General features: G+C 39.8%; 1 protein-coding gene and 1 long non-coding RNA gene across 2 annotated transcripts in view; one reads left to right on the forward strand and one right to left on the reverse strand.

Annotated features, from left to right (window-relative positions):
• The first annotated feature begins 312 nt into the window (after positions 1-312).
• Positions 313-16,005, forward strand: LOC140135195 (nicotinamide N-methyltransferase-like). Its single transcript, XM_072156349.1, has 3 exons — positions 313-502; positions 11,853-12,060; positions 12,540-16,005. Exons 1-3 carry the CDS (start codon positions 352-354, stop codon positions 12,961-12,963), a joined length of 783 nt encoding a protein of 260 aa, XP_072012450.1. The 5' UTR covers positions 313-351; the 3' UTR covers positions 12,964-16,005.
• A 116-nt stretch (positions 16,006-16,121) lies between these two features.
• LOC140135198 (uncharacterized) overlaps positions 16,122-25,775 on the reverse strand; it is a 59,458-nt gene continuing 49,804 nt past the window's right edge. The window contains exons 2-3 of the long non-coding RNA XR_011856485.1: positions 18,418-18,448; positions 16,122-16,344 (exon numbers count right to left, since the gene is read on the reverse strand). This is a non-coding gene — a long non-coding RNA (uncharacterized lncRNA). The remainder of the gene's footprint in view (positions 16,345-18,417; positions 18,449-25,775) is intronic.

Consider the following 25,775-nt stretch of genomic DNA (forward strand, 5'->3'; position numbering starts at 1 on the left):
CACCTAATTTGCTGTATTTATCAGTACATCCATACATTATTATGACAATGTATGTAACTTTGGAAATTAATAATTTTTTTTAAAAAAAAGAGAAAATTACCTTTATTGGGTAAAAATCACTAGCGGATTGAAATTTGAGAATTTTCTGTTATGGGAAAATGCCTTTAATCAATAATCAAGCTGGTTGTATGGGTTAAAAAAGAGGCAGGATTGTTTATTTAAAGATTAATAATTCTATTTGTTCCCATGACTGACTGGTGAATATAAAAACTCAGGATGTTATGAGTAATTCTTTATCCCAAGTAACTATTTAGATACCTGGAGCACCGGTCTATACCGCACTATTAGACAATGGATCCCTGTAAGCAGAAGTTCTACCATGTACATGGCTGCGATTCCAGAGAATATCTAGAGCGTTATTTTTCAGATAAGCCTGATATGCCCTTGAGAGATGATTCCTTGATATTTCCTCTTGAAAATTTTACAAAAACTTTCCAATTGGGTATGTAACTTTCTGTAATTCATATGTTTCAAATGTAAAACTGCCTTATATTTGGGAAACTTGCCTTTTGAAGAATAAACAAGTAGAATAGAGAAAAATTTTGTAAATCCATAAGGGAAATTATTTGTACAATATGGATCCAGGCAAATTATTACAAAGAAAAAGTAAATACCAAAATGATCCAAGTTTATTACCACAGTAAATGTATAAACAGGAGATGTAATAAGAGGGTGGTAAGAGAGGGAGGGGGTTTTTCAGTTCAGAACATTTGTTTTGACCATCTTGTATAATTCAATTGTTGTTTTAGGAATTAATTACTTGTGATCACGGCCACCATCAGGGGAGTTTGGAGGGAATTTGTTCAGGGGACCCTGACTAGAGAGGGGACGGGGGTCCCCGGCTATGACGGATTGTCATTGGGGTGTTTAGGATGAGGCTCCTGAGGGGCCGGAGGCTGCTATAGAGTGCCAATATGATAACCCAACATTGTCAGGGAACCAGGGATTGGCAGCTATTAGCGGCTGCTACAAATTTACAAAACTTACATACTTCCCCTGCTGAGAAGGAGCTCTAGGGAGCATGTGACAACTTCTCCTGTGCTCCCCCTCCTCACATTGATGTGAGTGCAGTCTGAGCAGAGGAGGCAAAGCTGCACATAGGAGCGCGGCAGCAGCAGGGTGAATGTGAGGAGATGCAGACATGCAGTAAGTTGTTGTTCTGTCTGCATACTATGAGGTCAAGAGCCGTGTGTGTAACACAGACAGCAGCTTCCATATAGCAAGTTACCTCATAGAGAAGTGTCCCACTGGTCTGGCTTAATTTATGTCTCATGACACAGAACATCACAGCAGAGGCGTAACTAGAAAATGCAGGGCCCCATAGCAGACTTCTGAATGGGGCCCCCTTACGTAATATGGTGCATAACCTTAAAAGGAACCTGTCGGCAGGATTTCAGTTATCAGGTTATCAGCAGCTGCCGCAGGTCCCGTATTTGATTATTTTTGAGAAATCACATTTAGAAAAGGTACTTATCTCTATTCAGCTTCTGGGATCCACGTCATGCAATGTTTCAAGCAGGAGGAGTCATGGAGTCACCATGGAACACCCGCCCACATGACTCAGGCTCCAGAAGTTGTAAAGAGATAGATATGTCATTTCTCAAAAACAAACCAGCAGATATATTCTAATACATGTTTGTGTTGTGTGTAATGGGACCTACAGCAACTGCCATTAACCTACATTTAACGTAAAGTTTTACAGTCACAAAATATTGCAACCTTTCAGTAGGATAGATTATTTATAATACATGATGGCGATGTGACAACTGGCAGCATCGCTGATCACAGGAGAACAGTTTCACACAGTTTTACTACACACAGGGCAGAGACAGAAATAAACAGCACTGCCCATTGTGTAGTGGTGGTTAAGGGGAACTGCACGGGTCACATCATCATTACAAACCTATAATACAGAAAGGCTGTTAATATTCTGGATCTGGAAAACTCCATTAAACTTGACTTCAAATGTATTTTAAGGTTTTTTTATTTGTAAGCATATTTATACAGATACCTTTATATATTGATACATGTAGATTTATTAACTCATATACACATATTTATAACCCTCATACACATACAGTTATGTACCGATACAAATACATTTTATACTCATATACACACATTCACTCAGTTATATACATTAAGGCTACATTCACACTGGCGTGTGGGGGACGGCAGTGGGTGTACAACGCCGTTTCCAATCTTTCCCGGGAATACGGCGCCGTGCCCCATGTTTCTCTATGGAGGGGGGTGTCTACGGTACGGCAGGCACACGTTAGTGTGAATATAGCCTAAGTGTGCACAATAATATACATAATAATATCAATTGTATATAGTTATAAACTCATATATACATGTATAAACATACATTTATGTGTGCATATACACTTGCATTTACATGTGCATAATACACTCATATATACAATCGTGCATTAAGTCATATACACATACAATCATAGACTTCAAAAGGATCGTTTGGTATCTGAAACAAAACGGTGTATGTGTCCAGAGGAGCCAAAATGTACAAAGCAAACAAGAAAGTGTCAGTGCTCTACTCCATTACAAGCTCCTATTCACATTCGGCAATGAGGAATCTCACCACCTCTTTTCCTCAGGTTAGGAATAGGTCTCCTAGGCTAGGTCTCCTAGGTTCAACATCCTTCTCCCCATCTCCACTCTCTAGACCGAAGTGTACACCACGTCCCACTCTCATGTCCGAGGTTCACTGCCGTCCCTGTGTCGGGGATTGAGGACAGATAGTGTAGAAGACCAGGATAAAAACTATTTATTGTATATAATCACAAGGAAATATTAAAAAAGCTCGCATATCAAATCTTTAAAATCAGAAACGCCAAACACCTTGCCCAGGGGATACACATTTGTATCCCCTGCACACTTTGACTTATAATCCCTGGAAGCAGCGTCCAGCGATCCTCTTACAGGCACTGAAACTGTTTACATCTCAGGAGACATTGTCCAGTCAGAAGGGTGGAACGATAAGGCAGGTAGTGGTTGTCATTAGACCTCTGCTCCATGCTCTGCGGGTCAGAAGGCCACATAGATAAAAATGCAGCTGGGTGACAGGACAGGTTGTTACCTGAAGTGTCTTCTCCTGCCGCTCTCTTTTCCTCTGCCTCTCCTAGCATTTCTTCTCTGAGCATAAGGTTCTGTACTAGGGAACATGTGCTGTGCAGGCATTCTATAGTTCGTGTGGTAGGCCGGATCCGGGCCCCCTGAGAGGAGGGGCCCCCGTAGCAATTCCTATGTTTGCTACCACGGTAGTTACGCCACTGCATCACAGACGTGTGACGATGTTCCTGGATAATGGGACATTAATTGTGCCAGAAGAAAACATAACAGCATGGCTCTTCTCCACTCCTGTGACTCTTTAATATTCTTTTGTAGTCTTTTTTCTGTGAAATGCTGCAATTCCCAGAATATAGAATATACTGACCCTTTCACTGTCCTGCGTAATTGGTTAGTTGAGGTTTTTGTCCCCTAATCATAATAACAGATTCATTTTAAACGTAAAAAGGCCTGTGGTAAAAAGGCCGAGGTTCTGCAGTAGATGAGGTGTGTGTTATGAGGTTCTGTAGCTGCTGAGGTGTATTTAATGAGGTTCTGATGCCTCGAAGTTTGACTTGTGGGAAAAACCCTGGGTTGTGCATTCTGGCTAGCATGTGTATGCTTAGAGGATTTTAAAAGTGGGTTTTAAAATGTCGAATTGTGAGTATGATGGAATAAAGAATTTTCTGTGAAGTACGGACAGGCTATGCTTCATCTATTCTTTACACTAGAAGGAATGCAGAGGATCTGAAATGCAGGTCAAATATGGTAGAAAATAAAGAAAATGCACAGAGGAGTAGTGTGTCTTTTACATCTTGACACAAGAAAAACTTTTTATATCCCATATATACTCGTGTATAAGCCGAGTTTTTCAGCACAAAAAATGTGCTGAAAAACGTCCCCTCGGCTTATACACGAGTCATACATAAGTCATACAGTCATAAAAAATATTTAAAAAATAGTAAACTTATATACTCACCCTCCGGTGGCCCAGACCTGCAGCGGTCTTCTCTAACTTCGTGCTGGGCGCCGGCATGTTTCTCTCCCAGGCGGGGCCTAGTATGCCAGCAGCGGCGCGTCATACTAGACGCCATCCGGGGGAGAACAATGGTGGCGCCCAGCACGAAGTTAGAGAAGAAAGAAGACGGGCGCGGAAGCCAGAAGAGAACCCGCATGGACATCAGGGGAGCAGTGCTGTGCATCGGGGCCACCGGAGGGTGAGTATATAAGTTTATTATTTTCTTTTAATGCTGTGCTGGCTGTATATTACTGTAGGCAAGCTGGTACTGGGGGCAGTGCTGTATACTACTGGGGGCAGTGCTGTATACTACTGGGGGCTGTGCCGTATACTACTGGGGGCAATGCTGTATACTACTGGGACTGGCTATATACTACTGGGGGCAGGCTGTATACTACTGGGAACTGGCTGTATACTGAGGACTGGCTGTATACTACTGGGGGCAAGCTGTATACTACTGGGGGCAAGCTGTATACTACTGGGGGAAGGCTGTATACTACTGGGGGCAGGCTGTATACATACTGGGGGGGTCTGTGACCAATGCATTTCCCACCCTCGGCTTATACTCTAGTCAATAGGTTTTTCCAGTTTTTGATGGTAAAATTAGGGGTCTCGGCTTATACTCGATTATATATGGTATTATATATATATATATAATTATTTTGAATACAGATGGTCTCCTACTTAAGAAAACCTGACTTATAGACGACCCCCTAGTTACAAACGGACTCTGGATGTTGGTAATTTACTGTACTTTAACCCTAAACTACATTAAAGAGCTGTAATAGTTATCACAGGTGTCTGCAATGAAGCTTCATTGTTAATCCTGGTTCTTTTGACAAGCCAACATTTTTAAAATCCAATTGTCACAGAGACAAAAAAAAATTTGGCTGGGGTTACAATAATAAAGTATACAGTTCTGAGTTACATACAAATTCAACTTAAGAACAAACCTGCAGAACCTATCTTGTACGTAACCCTGTGGACTGCCTGTAGTGAGTGTTTAGCAGCAGTAGCCACCTTAGTGTATGTTTTTGGCTTTATCTTCTGAGATATCGGGCACTGGGATCTGTCCGTGACTGATTAATTCCACCTGTTTCATTCATTCATGTGTGAAGTGCTTACAACGAATGTGAACATATGTGCTATGAGCAGGGTTAGACGGGCTATACAAAAAATGCTATTGCTCCCATTTCTAGTGTGGTGTGAACAAGGTCCAACCAGGAACTCCTTTTCTTCCCTCTATTCATGCACATCAGAGTCCTTGAGACCTTGTGTAGAAAAACATTTTTACCTTTATATATTAGTAAAAAACAAGTACATAATAAAACGCTTAAAAAGGACGTCACCACTCTTTACTTTCTATAGAAAGCAGTAGTCCATAGTGATCAATATCCACACCAACTCCTTGGTATCACCCAGACTCTGAACACCCAAACCGTACGTGTGACGTTTCGGAGGTTCCTCCTTCTTCAGACATGCGTATTATCACTTGTACACCTTCCTATATACCTTAAAATGAAACTATATAGCAAAATACTTCATAGCATAACAAATAAAGAAACAATCTAATACAATCTACTCTCTACTACATATGAAAATCTATGGTGATCTTCCAGGCTATCTGTGGCGCCAATCACTCAGAATAATTACTTTTCATAAACGAATATCTTTATTCATAGGCTGAACAATATGCGTTTCGAGCCCGGACCGGGCTCTTCCTCAGTTATATACAGCATAAAATTACATTAAAACCTATCTGACTTGTATAATGGCATCTGATCCACACCTCTGCTTCGCCTTTTTGCCTTTACACTTTTATTGAACGGTACCTGCAATTAACTATTTGTTGTAAACATATGAATGATGCTTCTTGTATTTATATACTTTTATATGTTATGCAAATATATTTTCCTGTACTCCCCATTTTTAATCTATATTTCTGACAAGTAACTTCCCTACCCCTTTATTCCTAGCACTTAAAGGTTTTTTTTCTTCTCTCTCTCAGAAACCACTGGTCCATACCAAGTGGTAGCAGGAATGAACTTTCAATATTTTTTTTTCTTTATTCCAGTGTCACTCTGAAGCCACTCCCCCTCAATTTTGTGACAAAACACCATTATATAGGTCAAATATGTTTTAATGTAATTTTATGCTGTATATAACAGTGGAAGAGCCCAGTCCGGGCTCGAAACGTGTATTGTTCAGCCTATGAATAAAGATATTCGTTTATGAAAAGGAAATTATTCTGAGTGATTGGCGCCACAGATAGCCTGGAAGATCACCGGTGGACCCTGACACCTCTTAGTTCTGCCAGTACTTTAACTCTATCTGCACTCTCTGAACGCGGAGAGATAAATATGATGATGCTGCAGAACACCTTCAGTTCTCTGCACCATCACTATTCACCTTGATGCTTGCAGCAAAGGCCAGAAGGTGTGATGTGATGACAGCACCATGTTTGCCGGCATCACTGCATATGCCAGCAGCATAGGATGAGGAGGAGTGCTCCTTGGGAATGGGGACATTTTGAGTATGTAGTTTATTGTTTTACAATACACTTTAACAAGAGGAGGATGGTGGCCACAGGATGAGGTGTTTGGGATACAATATTAAGGGGGCCCACCAGATAAAGTAGAGCTGAGGGGGCACAGAGGATAAGGGGTAGCAGAGGAGATCAAACATGAGGGGGATTGAGGGACCACAATATGAGGAAGAGAACAGAGTGGCCACAATATGAGGAAGAGATGAGAGGTCACAATAGGAGGGGGTTTGAGAAACAAAAATATGAGGAGGAGTTGAGAGGGACCACAATATGAGGGAAAGATGAAAGGTCACATTATGAAGGGAATATGAGAGACCAAAATGTGAAGGGCAGATGAGAGGAGCCACAATATAAGGGAGAGATGAGAGTGGCCACAATATGAGAAAGAGATGAGAGGTCACAATAGGAGGAAGAGATGAGAGCAGCCCCAATATGAGGAGGAGATGATCAGGATCACAATATGAGATGAGAGAAACCACATTATGAGGAGGAGATGAGCTGTGCCTCAATATGAAGAGGAGATGAGAGGGGCCAGAATATGAAGGGGGGATGAGAGGGGGCTACAATATGAGGGGAGATGATGGGGCCACAATATGAGGAGATGAGAGGCCACAATATGTGCGCACGGTCCGACTGAGCACCTGAGCAACCCCTTCAGTGACAAAATTTATGTTGCATGTAGAATAGTGCAGCCACCACACAAAAGGGTCGCATGCGACACATATGTGCCTTGGACACTTCTTAAATACACGTACAAGCAGTTTGGTGCTCAACTGGCGCCCGACCCTTAGTAAATGTACCTCAATGTGTTTGCATTGTATTTTTTAAACAATACTTAATGTGTTGCACTCTTGGCTCCCAGGAGCTAACAACGGTTCAGGGACGGTCCACAAACAGTCCCACAATTAAAACAAAAGATAAAGAAATTACTCTGGCCGGAGCTCTGACAATCCTTTATAAATTCTTTATGAATCCAACAAAGTATATTGCTTGATGCATCGATCCTTTACAATGAGTATTACACATCTCCAGAGATTTCCGACAAGAATAGGTCACCATTCAGACCAAGTCCATCGCGTTTCCTAATCCTCCTTCATTGCCATCTCTCTTTAAGACAATACGCGTATGGATAGTGTAGTATATTCTTTGTAGTTTAAAATTTTATTTGAAAATATATTCACAAAATATCTAGACATAAGCAGGATGCCAGTCACACATGTCCACCCGACCCTGGGTTTCACCTACACAGCTTCTTCTAAAGCCTTTATTGCTTAATTTAAACTTTATCATTGTTTGTCCTCCGATCTAACCAGTCATCAAAGTGCACATCTAGATATGTGTACTATCTGACCTGCTCAATCATTTCTCTTTTATCCCAATCGGTTTTGGTGGTGCTTTGTTCCTCCTCATATAAATTACCATCTCCTTGATCTTAACCCCTTCCTGACACGTGCCGTAATAGTACGGCTCAAGTCAGGTGCGGGTGCATGAAGAGGACCTACAGGCTGAGCCCTCTCCATAGCCGGTAAGTCTTCGCTGCATATTGCAGCAAAGACTTACCGGTAACACCCGCGATTGGTGCTAGCACCAATCGCGGGTGTTATGCCATCGATCGGGACAGAAAGCGGCTGACGTCACGATCCCTGCAAAGAACAGCGCTGGGACACGGAGTCGATGCCAGAGCATCGCTGTATAGAAAAGGACCTGCCTGGGGGAGTCAGAAGGTGAGTACACTGTTTGTTTGTTTTTCTTGACTCCAATATAAGCTGAAGTGAGGTTTTTCAAAACATTTTTTGTGCTGAAAAACTCGACTTTTGCTCGAGAATATAACTGGTATTCAGAAAAGGAGAATTCTGAGAGAGAGGGATTGAGAAGAAAAAAACACAAATACAATACCACGCTATCCCTCAAACCCCTTGGTCGGGGGAAATGGCACTCAGAAGTGCTCCCTAACGTTTGCTTACAAAAAATAAGGGCTTGATAACTCTTCTTCTCTTGGAGGGGGAAAACTTTGTAAATAGGAATGAGCTATGATGGCTGTGTTCACTGTGGCTACGCCAAAACTGCCTTAATGACCTATACATAATTGTCTAAACATTCCGCACTACAGTATGCTTCCCTCACAGCCGATGGTTTATCTGTCTAATACCTATTTATTTACTTAAGGGGAGAGAGGAAAAAGAGAGATAAAAGAATAAAAAAACTAAATAAAAAAAAATATATATTTTTCAACATGTCTCGCTTACTATTCATGTCATACGCATAATTGTCATGGGTACCCCTGCGATCCCTGTCACGGATCGGGGGTGCACCCTTGAACCTCTCTGTGGTGCCGGTCCCACTGGACTCACCTCTCCATGTTCCTGCTCCCATCCTGACTAGGCCCCGCGCATGGCCCCACTCCCTTGGCACGCGCACGGCGCTACACTGAGATTTAAAGGGCCAGTACAGACTTCCAGGTCTGCATTTAATCCGACAGCTCCCGTCATTCCCCGTCGGATCTTCAAGCCATTCCTGTTAAGAGAAACCCTCCTGTGTCTCCAATGTTCCTGTGTCTCCAGCGTTCCAGTGTGTTCTTGTGTATCCTGCATTCCAGTTCCTCCTCCTTTGTCCCCAAGATCCTGCTCCTGTGTTCCTGTCCCGTGTGCCAGTCCTTTGCTGCATTCTTGTTCCGTGTGTCATCTCCTGGGTTCCTGACATGAGTCCTTGTGTTCCTTCCTGCGCTGTTCTCCCACTGTTGGCCCGGAGGGTCCACAGACTCTGAATCCTGACACATGTCAGATAAATGGTATTACCGTTGCACTGATTATTGTAACAAATAATACAACATAAATTCAGCATAACATATGGCCTGAAAAATATATACATGAACCTTTCATAAGGTAGTCGTCAACAAAGCAAGTGTGCAGGGAAAAAAAAATTAAAGTATAACTGATGGCATGTTATCTTCCCAATCGGACTTTTTATCATGTAACATCTATACAATTGCCTTTCATATAATGATCACTTAAATGTAAGTATATGATACGTGGTATGTTGTATTATATCCCAATGGGGAAGACTTCATGTATCTGATACTCCTCTACCCAATTCCTATATCGCTAATTATTTTCCTCCTATATATGTGAGAAATATATGTCATTATTATTGAAATCAATCCCAGCACAACCTTTAGGTGCTACGACTTGTACCATGTACCAGGAGATGTAATGCATTACAATGTATCCTGAGCCCTCTTTCCATGTTGAACCTTATTCTCTTATATCTCCTTCATATAACCCTTACTTTTCTCTTCTAACATATATAAGATATATATACAACAGATCATTTAGCTGTTGTAGCCTCTTCCCTAACCTTTCATATAATAGTCACCAGTATGTAGATACAAAAGGGGAGTTTGCTTCCACCGGTGTGTCCTTTTGCCAGTTTTTAACTTGTCTCAACAACCCTCTATCTTAATCCTATATTTCTCTTTTAAACACCAAGGGGATCTGATCTATGTTATCTTCTTCTTCTTCTTAGTCATCATAAGTGACCTGACCAAGGACCTGGCTTCATCAGGGGTCGGGATAATACTGCCTAATTAGCCTGTCCCCTGATGAAGCCAGGTCACTGGCGAAACATGTCGGGGGGCTAATTTGTTCGCTATTTTAATATGCAGTGCATTTAGGCTCTAGATACTATACCTCTATCTAACTGTACATACCCTTAGGGTTAGGAAATTGCGGCTGGAATGGCTGGCGATAACCCATTGTGATGCAGTGAGCATAGGGTATCTCTGGGGATCATTTTGGTGGTGCAGAGCTATATCTATATTTCTATAGTAGCGACTTATTTCTGTATATAATTGGGATCATTTACAATCTCATGATACAGAATTGTATGCATGGGTTTAGATGATAATAATCCATTGATGAACTATCACTATTAGCTCTGTTTCTGAGGTGGTACCCCGATGTTTTGTGCCCTTGCTCTATACCCCTGCTCTATATGACAGAGATTGTCTCCATTTAATTGGGGAGATCGCTGCCTTACAATCACTGTCCTTCAGCCACTAGGTCTGTATACCTCGTACTCTAGTAGTCTTACATTATTTGACAGTGATTGTACGTATTATGCCAGGATGTCTATAGTCCTATAACTACTGGTACTTTACACCCTACAGCCCACACGGCTTATTTGCCTTCCGGGTCGGGTTTTCATGCTTTAACCCTTGCTATTAGAACTTTTTCTTTGACCTTTCTATCAGTGAGCCTTGGGCATCTGTGCTTTTAAACATTTCTCAATCAAGCACTCAGTAGTAAGGCTACTACCTTTATTTTATTTTTGAAAAAATAAAAGTGATGTTTAATATTGTCCAGATATGGGTTACCTCTTTGCTAAAATTCAGTTGCAATTCCCTGCTGCGACATGAGGACCAATTTTTCTGTAAAATTGCAGTCAAGGCAAGGCTCAAACACAAAGCCTCACTCACATCCTCTTCCAGCCACAGCTCTGGGTCCAATAATGTTTATGATTTATTGTACAAATTGTTATGCACGCGGCAATACCAAATATGTGGGTTTCTTTCATGATTTTGTGTTTTTTATACTTTATTAGCTATATATAGGGAATGTTGGTGTTAAGGGGACTTTAACTTGAATTAATTATTTTTATTAAAAAGTGGTTTTATGAAGTGTTTTAAACATTTTTTATTTACTTTTACAGGTTGGCTTGAACAAGCGATGCTCTGATCGCTTGTTCAAGCTCTTTTTCTATAAGACAGTGTAATACAGATGTACTACACTGTGTTATATATGCTCCTGGACAGGATCGTGCAGCCTCGGGGCCCTGGCAGAGCCCGGGGCTGCCATCGGAGCAGTGGATCCCCTGATAAGCGCAATCTAGTGCAGAAGACCCTTGCACATGACCTCAGCGTATAAGGGGTTAACACCCATGATCGATGGAATATCGCCAGGTGTTGGCTCTATAGCGGGGTTCACAGCTTCTGGCACTGGCACTGTTCGGCAGTAGGTGCCAGAAGTGGGACATAGTACTATGCCGCGATGCAGCACGTCCGTAACGTAGTACTACGTCCAACGCTGGAAAGGGGTTAAGAAACTTGTCTTTGAGGGAATAACCCTTTAATATATCTAATGTTTCAGAATGATTTCTTTCCTACAGGTCATATTAAAGGAGATATCTTGATAGACCTCAGCATTGGTCCCATTATTCATCATCTGTATTCAGCCTGTGAGTTCTTCAAACACATCATAGTCCTGAAGGTCAGGGACAGATGTATGATGGAGCTGAAGAGATGGGTGGACACACGTACAGGAGCATTTTACTGGGGACATGCTGCAGAACTTCAGGCAGAGATAGAAGGAAAAAGGTAGAGTATTTGAGAAAATATTAGAGCACACCAGTTTACTGTTGTCATTGCCGACCTGTATAATGCTGTGAAGGCTAGGAAATAAATAGGTAGTGTCTTTGCTCAGTCCTTTTAAATAACTATTTATTAACACATTATCAAATTTAAGTAAGTAAAACTATTTTAATGAACCAACCATATCAACAATATTATCTATAAGTTCCTGCTGAATCTTATAATAGATGATGGTAAATTGATCAGATTGTGAGCCTTACTGGGGACAAGGACCGATTTGGAAAGCTCTCTATAGCGCTGTGTAATCTGTATGCGCTATATAAATAAAGGAATTATTATTATTATGTTGTTGGATAGCCACATGACACATATATCCTTCAGTACTTTAAAACAAAATATGCAGAGTGAATTTCTGAGCTTTCGTGCTTAACATTTATTGTTGACTGGTGGACAATAACTTTTTTCACTTTTTGCATTTCTTTCAGTGACCAGGCACTTGACAAAGAAGGAGAAGTGAGATCAGCACTACAACATGTCCTGAAATGTGATTTTGAGAAAGAGAATATGACAGAGCCAATAGATTTACCACCAGCCGATTGTATCATCAGCGCTTGGCTCTTAAGTGTTATCAGCAAAGACCAAAATGATTTCATTCAATATCTCAGGAAGTTTTCAAAGTTACTGAAACCTGGAGGTCACTTCCTATTTATTGGATGTTTAGGGGCAACATATTATATAGTTGGGAAAGATAAGCTCCACATTTTAAAATATGATGAGGAGTTTGTCAGGAAAGCTCTAGTTGGAGAAGGTTTTGTTATTGATTGCTGTGAGGTTAAAAAGAGAACCAATCGTACTAATATGATTGATTATAAGGCCATTATGTTTATTGCAGCTCACAAGGAGAAATAGGAATGTACGCCTTCCAATAAAGGTTTACTGTACATTAGGAAGATGTATCTCTTCAGTAGAATGCTCAGATGTATTACTAGTGTATAGATATACAGGCTCACACCCAGCCTTATAATAATATATAAGATAAGATTATAATAATAATAATAATGGGAAAAGGATGTATAGTTTCCAGCATATTTAGGAAATCCTTTTTACTCTATTCACTTTGTTCCACCATAGGATAATCAAACCACATGTAGGATGGTTAAAATGCAACCAATTTATCTTTTGTATAACTGAAGTATTGTTATCAGAGTACTATTAATGTCATGTACTGTGTATACGGCTATCCGCAGTGACTGTATAATGCCAACAAACCATGGCCATTTTTTTTTATTTTTATAGCATTAACAGTTTCATGATATAATGGAGAAATACCATTATACTGACTAAATAATATAATTATACCATGACATAACAATATTGGGTCATTTATCTTAGTTGTTTCTTCATTTTCTTGTATTTTGTGCCATTTCTGGCATATTTAAATATATATTATTGCAAATAATAGAGGTGACAGTGGGCACCCTTGTCTGGTCCCTCGAGTAAGATAAAATAATTCCGACTCACTATTCCCTATATGGATTCTTGCTGTGGGGGCAGTATACATAAAATTCACCATTTCGATAAACCGGTCTCCCAGTCCAAATCTTCTCATTACCTCCCAAAGGAAGCTCCACTCCACCCTGTCAAACGCCTTTACAGCATCCAGTGACAGGATGGAGCGGAGCCCCCCTTCTCCTAGATCGATGGCCGAGTATAGCCTCTGAATACAGTCTCCAGTGCTTCTACCAGGTATAAACCCATTTAGGTCACTGTGGGGGACATGTATCATAGTTTGGTCTCCCTGGGGTGAATTTTAAATACTTTTGGAAGGTCTTTTTTGCATCTTATGTATGATCATGTCTTTTTACTTGTGATACATGTTCAGTTTTTCCTATCCTGGCACGCGCAAATTTTGGCTTCTTTTTGTGACTTTTTGTTGCAGATGTCTCAAATCCACATGGACACAAGCTATGTGAGGGGGTTATATGCAGGAGTAGACACTACTGTTAATTTGGGATTTAAGACATTGCGTTTTTAATGCATTTTGACATTAAAAACGTTAACATTTGAATTTACAAAACGCATAGTAAATGTGATGTTAACACATGTGTTAACATGGCACTTATATTGTGTTTTGTAAACTCAAATGTTAACAGTAATGTCATTAGGAAAATCACCACTCCTCAGCTGTTGTAATAGGTTTCAATTAAACCTTTATGTGTGACCTCACCATTGGAAGTAACCAATAAAATAAACGAAAATGTAAATGTAAACATTTCAGAATTTTGACAAAAGAGGTTACTGTGCATGTGAAATAATTCCAATTTACATGTTAAAATCGGGTCCATGAAAATAATCCTACCTTTGCACCTGCCCTGGACCAGGTGCAGATTTGCACCAAAAAAGTTTCAAACATGGCGTTAAAAAGAGAAACCTAAGTGAAAAGTAGCACGGAACATCTGGGAAACAATGGTACATAAGGCACACTGCACAAAGGTGCAGTCAAGGCGTACTTGAAAAACGACAGAGTAAAAAGTCGCAAAAATGGCGCAAAAGCGGCAAAAGTTGCTAAAATTAGACAATTTGCCTAGCAGAAATAATGATACATGTCCCCCAGTGAATAATATCTTTAATAGTCTTTTGCAACATAAGTGCAAGTACTTTGGAAAAGCTTTCACATGTATTTAAGAAGTATCTGCACCACATTTGTGTCACACATGACCGTTATGTGGCGCGGCTGCACTATTCTTCATGCAACACAAGTTTCACACTGAACACAGAAGGGGTTCCGATGCTTAGTCCGACGTGGGCCAAATTTTAAATGCAAAGTCTGACAGAAATGTGTGTCACACCCACCACCTTAAAGGTGCACCAAAAAAAAAGTGGTTAGCTCAGCTACTTGCAAAGGAAAAACTGACAGATACTGCAAGGTAGCTTTCATTCAGGTCCTAGCAATGCAGTTTTGGGTGTTGCCCACAAGCTCTGAATTCAGCCAACGGAGTCCAGTCAGAGAATTCTGACAGCATATTTTTATTTTATTGGTGCACTTTACAAGCTATACATTTTTTTTGTTTTTCACAATTAAAGTTATATGAGGGCTTATTTTTTTGCTGGAAAATATTGACAATATTTTTGGGTGGCAATAGATTTTTCATTAAATTTTATTAACTCTCATAAAAAGACAGGCAAATAGTGACCATATGAGATGTTATAATACTGTTACATTATATCTGTAGTCATGATGAGGGTGTAAAAGAATAACAGGCCAGGGAGAAATGGTAAAAATCTCATTTAACTTTATAGCTTTGTCAGGATGCAGGTCAGCTTAAAGGAAACCCACCACTAAGGATCTACCTATTAAGGTGCGAAGAACTACTCCGGCTTCAAGGACAAGTGCACGCAGCTCCTTAAAGGAAACCCACCACTAAGGATCTACCTATTAAGGTGCGAAGAACTACTCCGGCTTCAAGGACAAGTGCACGCAGCTCCTTGATGTCTGGGTAGGAGTATAAAAGGGGCTACCTGGGCATGTAGTAGCCATGCCGAGTAGCATCTGCTCCGGCTACTCCACGTCTCAGTAGCGTCTTCAGAAAATTTACATATTACCCTTATTAAAGATTAGAAAAGATAGAGGGGAGTAAAGGATTAGCCCATACATTAGATGCACCTACCACCGGATCTACCTTAATAGGTAGATCCGTAGTGATAGGTTTCCTTTAATTTTTCAGCTAGATAAATTGGATATCAGGAGGGTAGGCATGTACTAAGCGCACACTAGTCTGTATGATTGCAGAATATGATTATTACTATGAACCTCCTGTTAGATCAATGGTTAATTAGTTGCTATCTCCTTATTCTGGGAATCTTTCTTGAACTGATTTTGTACCAGGAGTCACAGCTAATGTGATCATCTGAAACATCATGGGGTATAGTATAATATAATAACGCTTCTGGTTATGTGCATTATATTAACATTGAAATAAAGTTAAACATATAACATTGACCTGTGTGATTTCCTTAATGTCATTATTACTCAGTCAGTCAGTATTGTCAGTATTACTTGCCTGCTCTTTAGGACTCCTTCCTACTCTGATCCAATGGGTGGCCTCCTCATAGCACGAGAAGTCACTTCAATTTTCCAGGAGACTTCACCTCCTATAGTGTTTCCTGGCGTTAGGAGGCCGCCTATTGGCTGAAGCGTGTCCCGTGACCCCAAGAATTTCTGTCCAGATGAAAGACCAAAATCCAGAACTGCCACAGCGACACCGGGACCCGGAACTAGGGAAGGATACACTGAGACACAGTTATATAAAATGAATAGAAATAAAATACTAGTTATATTTACTTTAAGGGTACTTTTTAGACCTCAAACAAATGGATTTATTATGTCTCTATTTGATAGAGAGCCATAAAAATGGTATGCTTGCATAGAGGATTTTGCATTAATTTTCAGGCCAAATATGTTAATAGTCCCTACAAATGAACTATTCTTAGCATGCACGGATCGCGGCCATTAACCCTTCCGTTGCCGCCGGCAAAGTCGCCGGCGGCATTTAAAAGACGGCAGCGCGTGGGCGCCATCTTCTTTATTCCGATCGTCACTCCCCCGAACGTCATCGGGGGGCGGCGATCAGTTGCCATGGTAGCCCCGGGTCTTCGTTTGACCTGAGGCTAAATGGCTTCTGCAGATTCGTTACAATGAGCCAGTGGCTCGTTGTAACGAATAACATGCAAAAATTCCATATATTGCAATACAGTATTGCAGTATATGGTAGGAAAGATCTGACCATCTAGGGTACATTAACCCTAGATGGTCTAAGAAATAGTTTAAAAAAAAGTTTAAAAAATTAAAAAATGTTATAAAATATTAAAAATTCAAATCACCCCCCTTTCCCTAGAACTGATATAAAACATAATAAGTAGTAAAAATCACAAACACATTAGGTATCGCCGCGTCCCAAAATTCCTGATCTATCAAAATTTAAAAACGGTTATGACCAGCGGTGACCTCCGAGACGGGAAATGGCACCCAAATGTCCGAAATGTGACTTTTACACCTTTTTACATCACATAAAAAATGGAATAAAAAGTGATCAAAATGTCGCACAGTCCTCAGAATGGTAGCAATGAAAACATCGGCTCATTTTGCAAAAAATTACACATCACGCAGCTCCGTACCCCAAAGTATAAAAAAGTTATTAGCGTCAGAAGATGGCAAATATTTTTTTTCTTTTTTGTACACATTCGTTTAATTTTTGAAAATGTATTAAAACGCAATAAAACCTGTATAAATTTGGTATCACCGCGATCATACCGAACCAAAGAATAGAGGTGTTGTTTGGAACGCACAGTCAAAGTTGTAAAAACTGAGCCCACAAGAACGTGACGTGGTGTTTTTTTTTTTGCAATTTTTCCACATTTGGAATTTTTTCCAGCTTCGCAGTACACGGCATGTTAAAATAAATAACATTACGGGAAAGTAAAACTTGTTATGCACAAAATAAGCCCTTACACGTAAAAATTTCAAAGTTATGGATTTTTGAAGGTGGAGAGCGAGAAATGAGCGAAAAAAAACCCTGCGTCCTTAAGGGGTTAAAAAGGGACAACTAGATCTTCCAGCTACATAAACTGGATTTTTAAAAAGGCACACATGTACTAAGATACACAATAGTCTTGGATATGATCGCAGAATATGATTAGTAATATAAAGTTCTTGTTAAATAAATGGTTAATTAGTTGCTATTGACTCTTCGTACTGAGAATCTTTCAGGAATTGATTTTGCGCAAGGAGTCAGAGCTAATATGATCAGCTTGAACATCATGAGGTATAATACAATATAATAATCCTTCTGGCTATGTTCATTATGCTAACATTATAATAAAGGTAAACAGTGAATATTACTTGCCTGCTCCTTTGCAATCCTTCCCAAGTAGCTCTGGTTTTTGGGCCTGTGCCCCCTAGTTATGGGGAGTTATGGGACACACATCATCATTCATTTTCTGTGGTGTTCCCTGGTCTGAGGAGGACAACTGTTGCAGATATTCTTGATCTGAAGCTTTTCTTCATCTAATTTTGTTTTGAACCAAAATTTTGGGATCTGAATCCAAAAGTGGTTTGAGCAACCTGAGAACACTTGTATTTTCCACCAGGCAATGCAAAGAATGTATCAAACCTTTTTCAAGCTATATAACATGTGCAATGTATCAATAATATCGAAATAACCACAATGTGTTTTGAAATACCAACATCTGGAAAAAGAACGATCTGCACAGCAAATCCACACGTTATACAACAATCTATTGTTGCAAGGCTACATTAGCAAAGTTGTGAGTTTCATTTTGATCAAATTGCAAAAGCCCACTAACCTCTTCTCAGTGACTCTGTTTTATGAGGTCCCTACAATAAAAAAATAAAATTGTGAGTTATTTTATTGAAATATGTAAGCATTTTGTAGCCTGTTTAGTTACAAAGCACCTTGCAGATTTAAAAGAATTATGAAAATTAAAAAACTTCTAAAATTTTGATAGCAGATGAATGCTGATCTTAAAGCGGTATTCCCACTTTGGAAAATTAATCTTATTGTTTGTATGATGAAAAATTATACAATTTTCAAATATACTTTCTGTATAAATTCCACATGGTTTTCTAGATCTCATCTAATATAAATATTTTATCTTAACCACTTTTAATGTGTTGTAATACCAATGCTCAAACACTTGGATTTTATCCATCCATATATTTGTTTTTTTTTTATTTGGAAAGTTTAAAAAAAGGTTTATTTGTGGTAATATTTAAAAATAAATGCAACCTTGACCATACAGTGTGCATTTTGAATAAATATTAATTTTATGATTATCAAGTCATATACAGTGCTCAAAAATAACATGACTGAAGACCCCATCTCATCTTGACTATTTGGGTGCAATGACCAAATAATAAAAACAGAATAAAATTATTTTCATCAAAGCTGATTTTATTAAAAAAAAAACGTTATTTTTCGGTACTTACATAATCAAACAACATATTAAACTCCTTATGCAGTTATGACAACAGAAAAATGAATAGTCCCATGACAACAACAATTAAAAAAAACGCTTGATCCTTAAGGCCAAATATAAGCTACTCCAAGGAGTTAAAAAAAAGTCTTGTTTATTTAAAGAAAATGTATTCTACATGTAAATTTATATTCCCATGACAGGCTCATGAAAAGAATTATATAAATACCAGTATAGAAGGTGTCACTTTGCCTGCAGCTCAATAGAAAACAATGGATTCCAGCAACTACAAGTTCTATCATGTACATGGCTATGATTCTAGAGAATATCTAGAGAGGTTTTTTTCAGATAAAGGTAAAATGATCTATGCAGAGGATTCATTAAAATTTCCCATTGAACATCTATATAAAACCTTCCAATTGGGTAAGTGACATGATTTTCTGTTATTCATTTGTTTTGAATAATCGCAAACACTTGAATGCATACAGTATCTTGTGCTACACTAGATTCATCATTGTGATAATGAATCTGCCACTGTATAAGACTTTCAAGTTCTACTTTAAAACCTTCTTTTAGCATGTCTAAACTGTGCGCCACATTTTGGGGCACCCTTCTTAATTTTTTAGTGCACGAACTAATTTCCATATGACTCCACACCTTTTCACAAGGCCACACCCTATTTGTCAGAAAAGCTGTAAAAGAGCCAAAAAAAGGTCTAAAAGCCTTCAATAATATGTCAGAAGGCACAAAATCAATTTTCAGGCACAGGAGCAATAATGAATTCCCCCCAATGTATTTGCGCTGCATTCTGTAATACATTGCAAAGGAATCAGAATGAAATGCATCAACAAAAACTAGTGTTTTGACCTAAAACCATGCATTTTGTAAGTAGCGACTTGTTGTGCAGTGTTATACATAATTAATTTTTCAAAGGTAAAACAAATATTGCTATTACAGCAATATTTATTTTTAATACTATTCTGTCATAATTCATATGAGTTTGGTAGTTAGCGATGCATGTTTGCAATGCATTTCAAAATCCACTGTGCAGCCTGAGGCAGAGTTACTTTCAAATGCAGAAGCTTTTAGACATAACATTTTGCCAACTAGCTAAAATTGTCAAGACAAACACCGGTTACTAATTACCAAACACACGTATTTACATCTAAACACTTCTGCATTCCTAAGGGCACAGAAGGGAAGGAGCAACATTGAGCTTTTGAAGGGCAGATTTTGAGGGAGTAGTTTTCAGGTGTCATGACATGTTTTCATTCCCCCTGAAATACCAGAATTGTGTAAATCCCAAACAAATAACCAATTTTGGAAACTATAACCAGGGGCGCACCTGCCATGAGGCAGTTGAGATTCTTGCCTCAGGCGGCGCGCCTCCTGCTAGGCAAGGGAGCCGCGTCGGACTCCCTCCCACTGGCATGTGTTCCGGTCCGTACATCTCCTCGCCCCTCACATCCACCCGCCCGCTGCCTGCACATGTATTTTCGCACCGGCCGACACTTGCCCCGCAGCCCGCCCCTCAAATCCACCCGCGGCTGGCACATGTACCTGCGCGCACCACACATTCCTCCAGCACATGTTTTTGCATACCAGCCGACACGTCCCCCTGCGGCACACCCATCACATCCATCTGCGTGGCCAGCGCATCTCCCCGCCCATGCCGCCGCCCATCACATTTACCCACCCGCGGCCGGCACATGTGTTTGCGCGCCTGCCGACACTTGCCCCGCAGCCTCCTTCCACCCCCGCGGCCGGCACATGTTCCTGCGCGCCGGCCGACACTTCCCACCACGGCCCGCCTATCACATACACCCGCCCGGGACAGGTACCTGCCCCCGCCCCAGCCCAATGTTTGCGCCGGTAACCCCCGCCGCTCCGATTCCGCCTCCCCCCTGCTCCGATTCCGCTCCCCCTCTTCCCCCGGGCTCCGATTTGGCCCCCCCCCCGCTCTGATTCCCACGTCCCCCCACCCCCATCAGAGGACAAGGCAGACGAGAAAAGGAGAAAAGAGTTAAGGTAACTTCTATGTATGTATATATATGTGTGTGTATGAATGTATGTATGTATAGATGTGTCTGTGTGTCTTTGTATGTGTGTAATATATATATATATATATATATATATATATATATATATATATATATATATATTCTGTATATGTATGTGTGTATATTTGCTGTATCTACTGTTTATATATGTGTATGTATGTGTGTACCTTCAGCGTGCCACCATGTAAAATATACTATATGGCAGCATGCTTTATATATTATATACTATATGGCGGCATGCTGTATATATTAGATTATATATTGTGGCACGCTGTATATATTATATGGTATATAGGGGCACACTTATGTATTATATGGTATATGGGGGCACACTGTATGTATTATATGGTATATGGCGGCATGCTGTATATATTAGATGATATATGGTGGCACGCTGTATGTATTATATGGTATATGGCCGCACGCTGTATGTATTATATGGTATATGGCGGCACGCTGTATGTATTATATGGTATATGGCAGCACGCTGTATGTATTATATGGTATATGGTGGCTCGCTGTATGTATTATATAGTATATGGGGGCAGACTGTATGTATTATATGGTATATGGCGGCATGCTGTATATATTATATGGTATATGGTGGCATGCTGTATGTATTATATGGTATATGTCAGCACGCTGTATGTATTATATGGTATATGGGTGCACACTGTATGTATTATATGGTATATGGCGGCACACTGTATGTATTATATGGTATATGGGGGCATGCTGTATGTATTATATGGTATATAGGGGCATGCTGTATGTATTATATGGTATATGGTGGCACGCTGTATGTATTATATGGTATATGGTGGCACACTGTATGTATTATATGGTATATGGCGGCACACTGTATGTATTATATGGTATATGGGGGCATGCTGTATGTATTATATGGTATATAGGGGCATGCTGTATGTATTATATGGTATATGGTGGCACACTGTATGTATTATATGGTATATGGGAGCACACTGTATGTATTATATGGTATATGGGGGCATGCTGTATGTATTATATGGTATATGGCGGCACGCTGTATGTATTATATGGTATATGGCCGCACGCTGTATGTATTATATGGTATATGGCCGCACGCTGTATGTATTATATGGTATATGGCCGCACACTGTATGTATTATATGGTATATGGTGGCACACTGTATGTATTATATGGTATATGGTGGCACACTGTATGTATTATATGGTATATGGCGCCATGCTGTATATATTATATGGTATATGGTGGCACACTGTATGTATTATATGGTATATGTCAGCACGCTGTATGTATTATATGGTATATGGGGGCATGCTGTATGTATTATATGGTATACGGTGGCACACTGTATGTATTATATGGTATATGGGGGCATGCTGTATGTATTATATGGTATATGGCGGCACGCTGTATGTATTATATGGTATATAGGGGCATGCTGTATGTATTATATGGTATTTGGTGGCACGCTGTATGTATTATATGGTATATGGTGGCACGCTGTATGTATTATATGGCGGCACGCTGTATGTATTATATGGTATATGGGGGCACGCTGTATGTATTATATGGTATATGGGGGCACGCTGTATGTATTGTATGGTATATGGCGGCACGCTGTATGTATTATATGGTATATAGCGGCACGCTGTATGTATTATATGGTATATGGCCGCACGCTGTATGTATTATATGGTATATAGCGGCACGCTGTATGTATTATATGGTATATAGCGGCACGCTGTATGTATTATATGGTATATGGTGGCACGCTGTATGTATTATATGGTATATGGTGGCACACTGTATGTATTATATGGTATATGGCGGCACGCTGTATGTATTATATGGTATATGGGGGCACACTGTATGTATTATATGGTATATGGGGGCATGCTGTATGTATTATATGGTATATGGTGGCACGCTGTATGTATTATATGGTATATGGCCGCACGCTGTATGTATTATATGGTATATGGCCGCACGCTGTATGTATTATATGGTATATGGTGGCACGCTGTATGTATTATATGGTATATGGTGGCACGCTGTATGTATTATATGGTATATGGCCGCACGCTGTATGTATTATATGGTATATGGCCGCACGCTGTATGTATTATATGGTATATGGTGGCACGCTGTATGTATTATATGGTATATGGTGGCACACTGTATGTATTATATGGTATATGGGGGCACGCTGTATGTATTATATGGTATATGGTGACACACTGTATGTATTATATGGTATATGGGGGCATGCTGTATGTATTATATGGCGGCACGCTGTATGTATTATATGGTATATGGTGGCACGCTGTATGTATTATATGGTATATGGTGGCACGCTGTATGTATTATATGGCGGCACGCTGTATGTATTATATGGTATATGGTGGCACGCTGTATGTATTATATGGTATATGGTGGCACGCTGTGTGTATTATATGGTATATGGGGGCACGCTGTATGTATTGTATGGTATATGGCGGCACGCTGTATGTATTATATGGTATATGGCGGCATGCTGTATGTATTATATGGTATATGGCCGCACGCTGTATGTATTATATGGTATATGGCCGCACGCTGTATGTATTATATGGTATATGGTGGCACGCTGTATGTATTATATGGTATATGGTGGCACGCTGTATTAATTTTATATTATATGGCGGATTGTTGTACGTATTTTGTTCTTTGTGGTAGCTCGCTGTGTCTATTATATAGTACATGGTGGCACACTATAGATTTTGCATTGCTTTATTTTCACATTAAACCAATATGATTGTCTGGTCCCGACACTCCCTGATATATTTCATATATGGAGGGGGGCGTTTTTCTATAGTTCGCCTCAGGCAGCAGAAAGGCTAGGTTCACCCCTGACTATAACCCTTAAAAAAATCTATCAAGGGCATTTTAAACTCACCATTATTTCATTAATAACCCCTTAACACACTCAGGATACGTGAGTAAATGAGGTTTGCTGCCGCATCCCAACGTGCATGTAAGTCTTAGCAATCGTACAGGCTCAGAAGCAGAGACCATGCTACCCTTTTTGCAAAAGTAAAGATATCATCCAAATATTTCCACTAATTTGGAGTACAATGTGTGAAGACAAAACAATTGCAAAATTACCTGGATATTTTAAAGCCTTCAAAGTTTATAACGACAGTGACACAGGGCAGATTTAAAAAATAAGGCTTGGTCCAAAAGCCCTAATTTGGCTTGATCGTTAACGGATTGATTTGGGTTGTGAACATTAAAAAATATATATTACAGAAAAATGTCACTTTGGCCCATACATTTTTATTAATTCTAAGAATTCAATGGTAAAATGTACCCCACAGTTTGTTGCACAATTTCTCCTGAATTCAGAAATACCCTACATGTGGTAGGAAACTGCTGGCAGGGGCTGGGCATAATATGAAAGTAAAGCTGCCTTATAATGCTTTCTGAGGACAGATTTTGCTATACAAGATTTCAGGTCTATAGCCCTATGCTCCTGAGATATCATAACAGTAAATATAATAGAAGTGTGACACCATTTTGGAAAAGGTATCAAGTTATTTGAAAAGGGTTATAGGTAGCATTTTAACTCAACAAGTGTTTTAACACCTTAGAAACATGGCCATTTTACACCTTCCTGACACGTCCCATTTTTTTAAATCTGATATCTGTCACTATAAGGCCCCTTCCACACTAGCGAGTGTGATGCGATGAACTCGCATCACACTCGCAACGCAAGCTGCCGGGAACGCACGGCCCGAACGCTGCACCGCGGGAGTGAACTGACATGCTGAGTTCACTCCCGCGGTGCAGCGTTCGGGCCGTGCGTTCCCGGCAGCTTGCGTTGCGAGTGTGATGCGAGTTCATCGCATCACACTCGCTAGTGTGGAAGGGGCCTAAGTGGTCATATCTTTGGAACACTTTAACACATCCAAGTGATTTGAAACTATATTCTCATAACACATTGCACTTTGTGTTAGTTAACAAATTTGGATGATACGTTTTGTGTTTATTAATGGAGAAAATTTGGCGAAAATTTTGAAAAAATATCCTTTTTTCAAAATTCAAAATGTTCTACTTTTCCGACACATACTCATAACACCAAAATAACTAGACAGATAACTAACATTTTCTGAATGTCTACTTTATATCGGTATGCTTTTTTTATCCATCCTCTCATTTTTTTAGGTTGTTATGAGGTTTAGAACTTTAGGTGCAATTTTTCCCATTTAGATAAAAAAAACTGAAAATCATACTTTTGAGGGACCTGCTCAGCTTTCAAGTTACTTTGAGAGGCCTAAACAATAGTAAAACTCCAAAAATGTACCCATTTTAGAATCTACATCCCTCAGCATATGTGAAACAACTTTTTTTAAGTTTGTCAACATGGGTTAAAACAAAATCAGGTGTAATTTTGAAATTTAAATTCTTTTGGCTAAATTAATGTATTTTTCTAAAAAAAATATACACTCTCAGTGGATAAAATACAAAAACGTTTGACAAAGTTTGATACCAAATTTCTCCATAGTATGCCAATACTCCATATTTAGTAGTAAACTGCTGTATGGGCACATCCCATGGCATTGAATGGCGCCTTTCAGAGCACATTATGCATTGTCACTTTTTAAAGGCTATACAGTGGA

This window comes from Engystomops pustulosus, chromosome 6 (assembly GCF_040894005.1).
Source record: "Engystomops pustulosus chromosome 6, aEngPut4.maternal, whole genome shotgun sequence".
Taxonomy (NCBI): domain Eukaryota; kingdom Metazoa; phylum Chordata; class Amphibia; order Anura; family Leptodactylidae; genus Engystomops; species Engystomops pustulosus.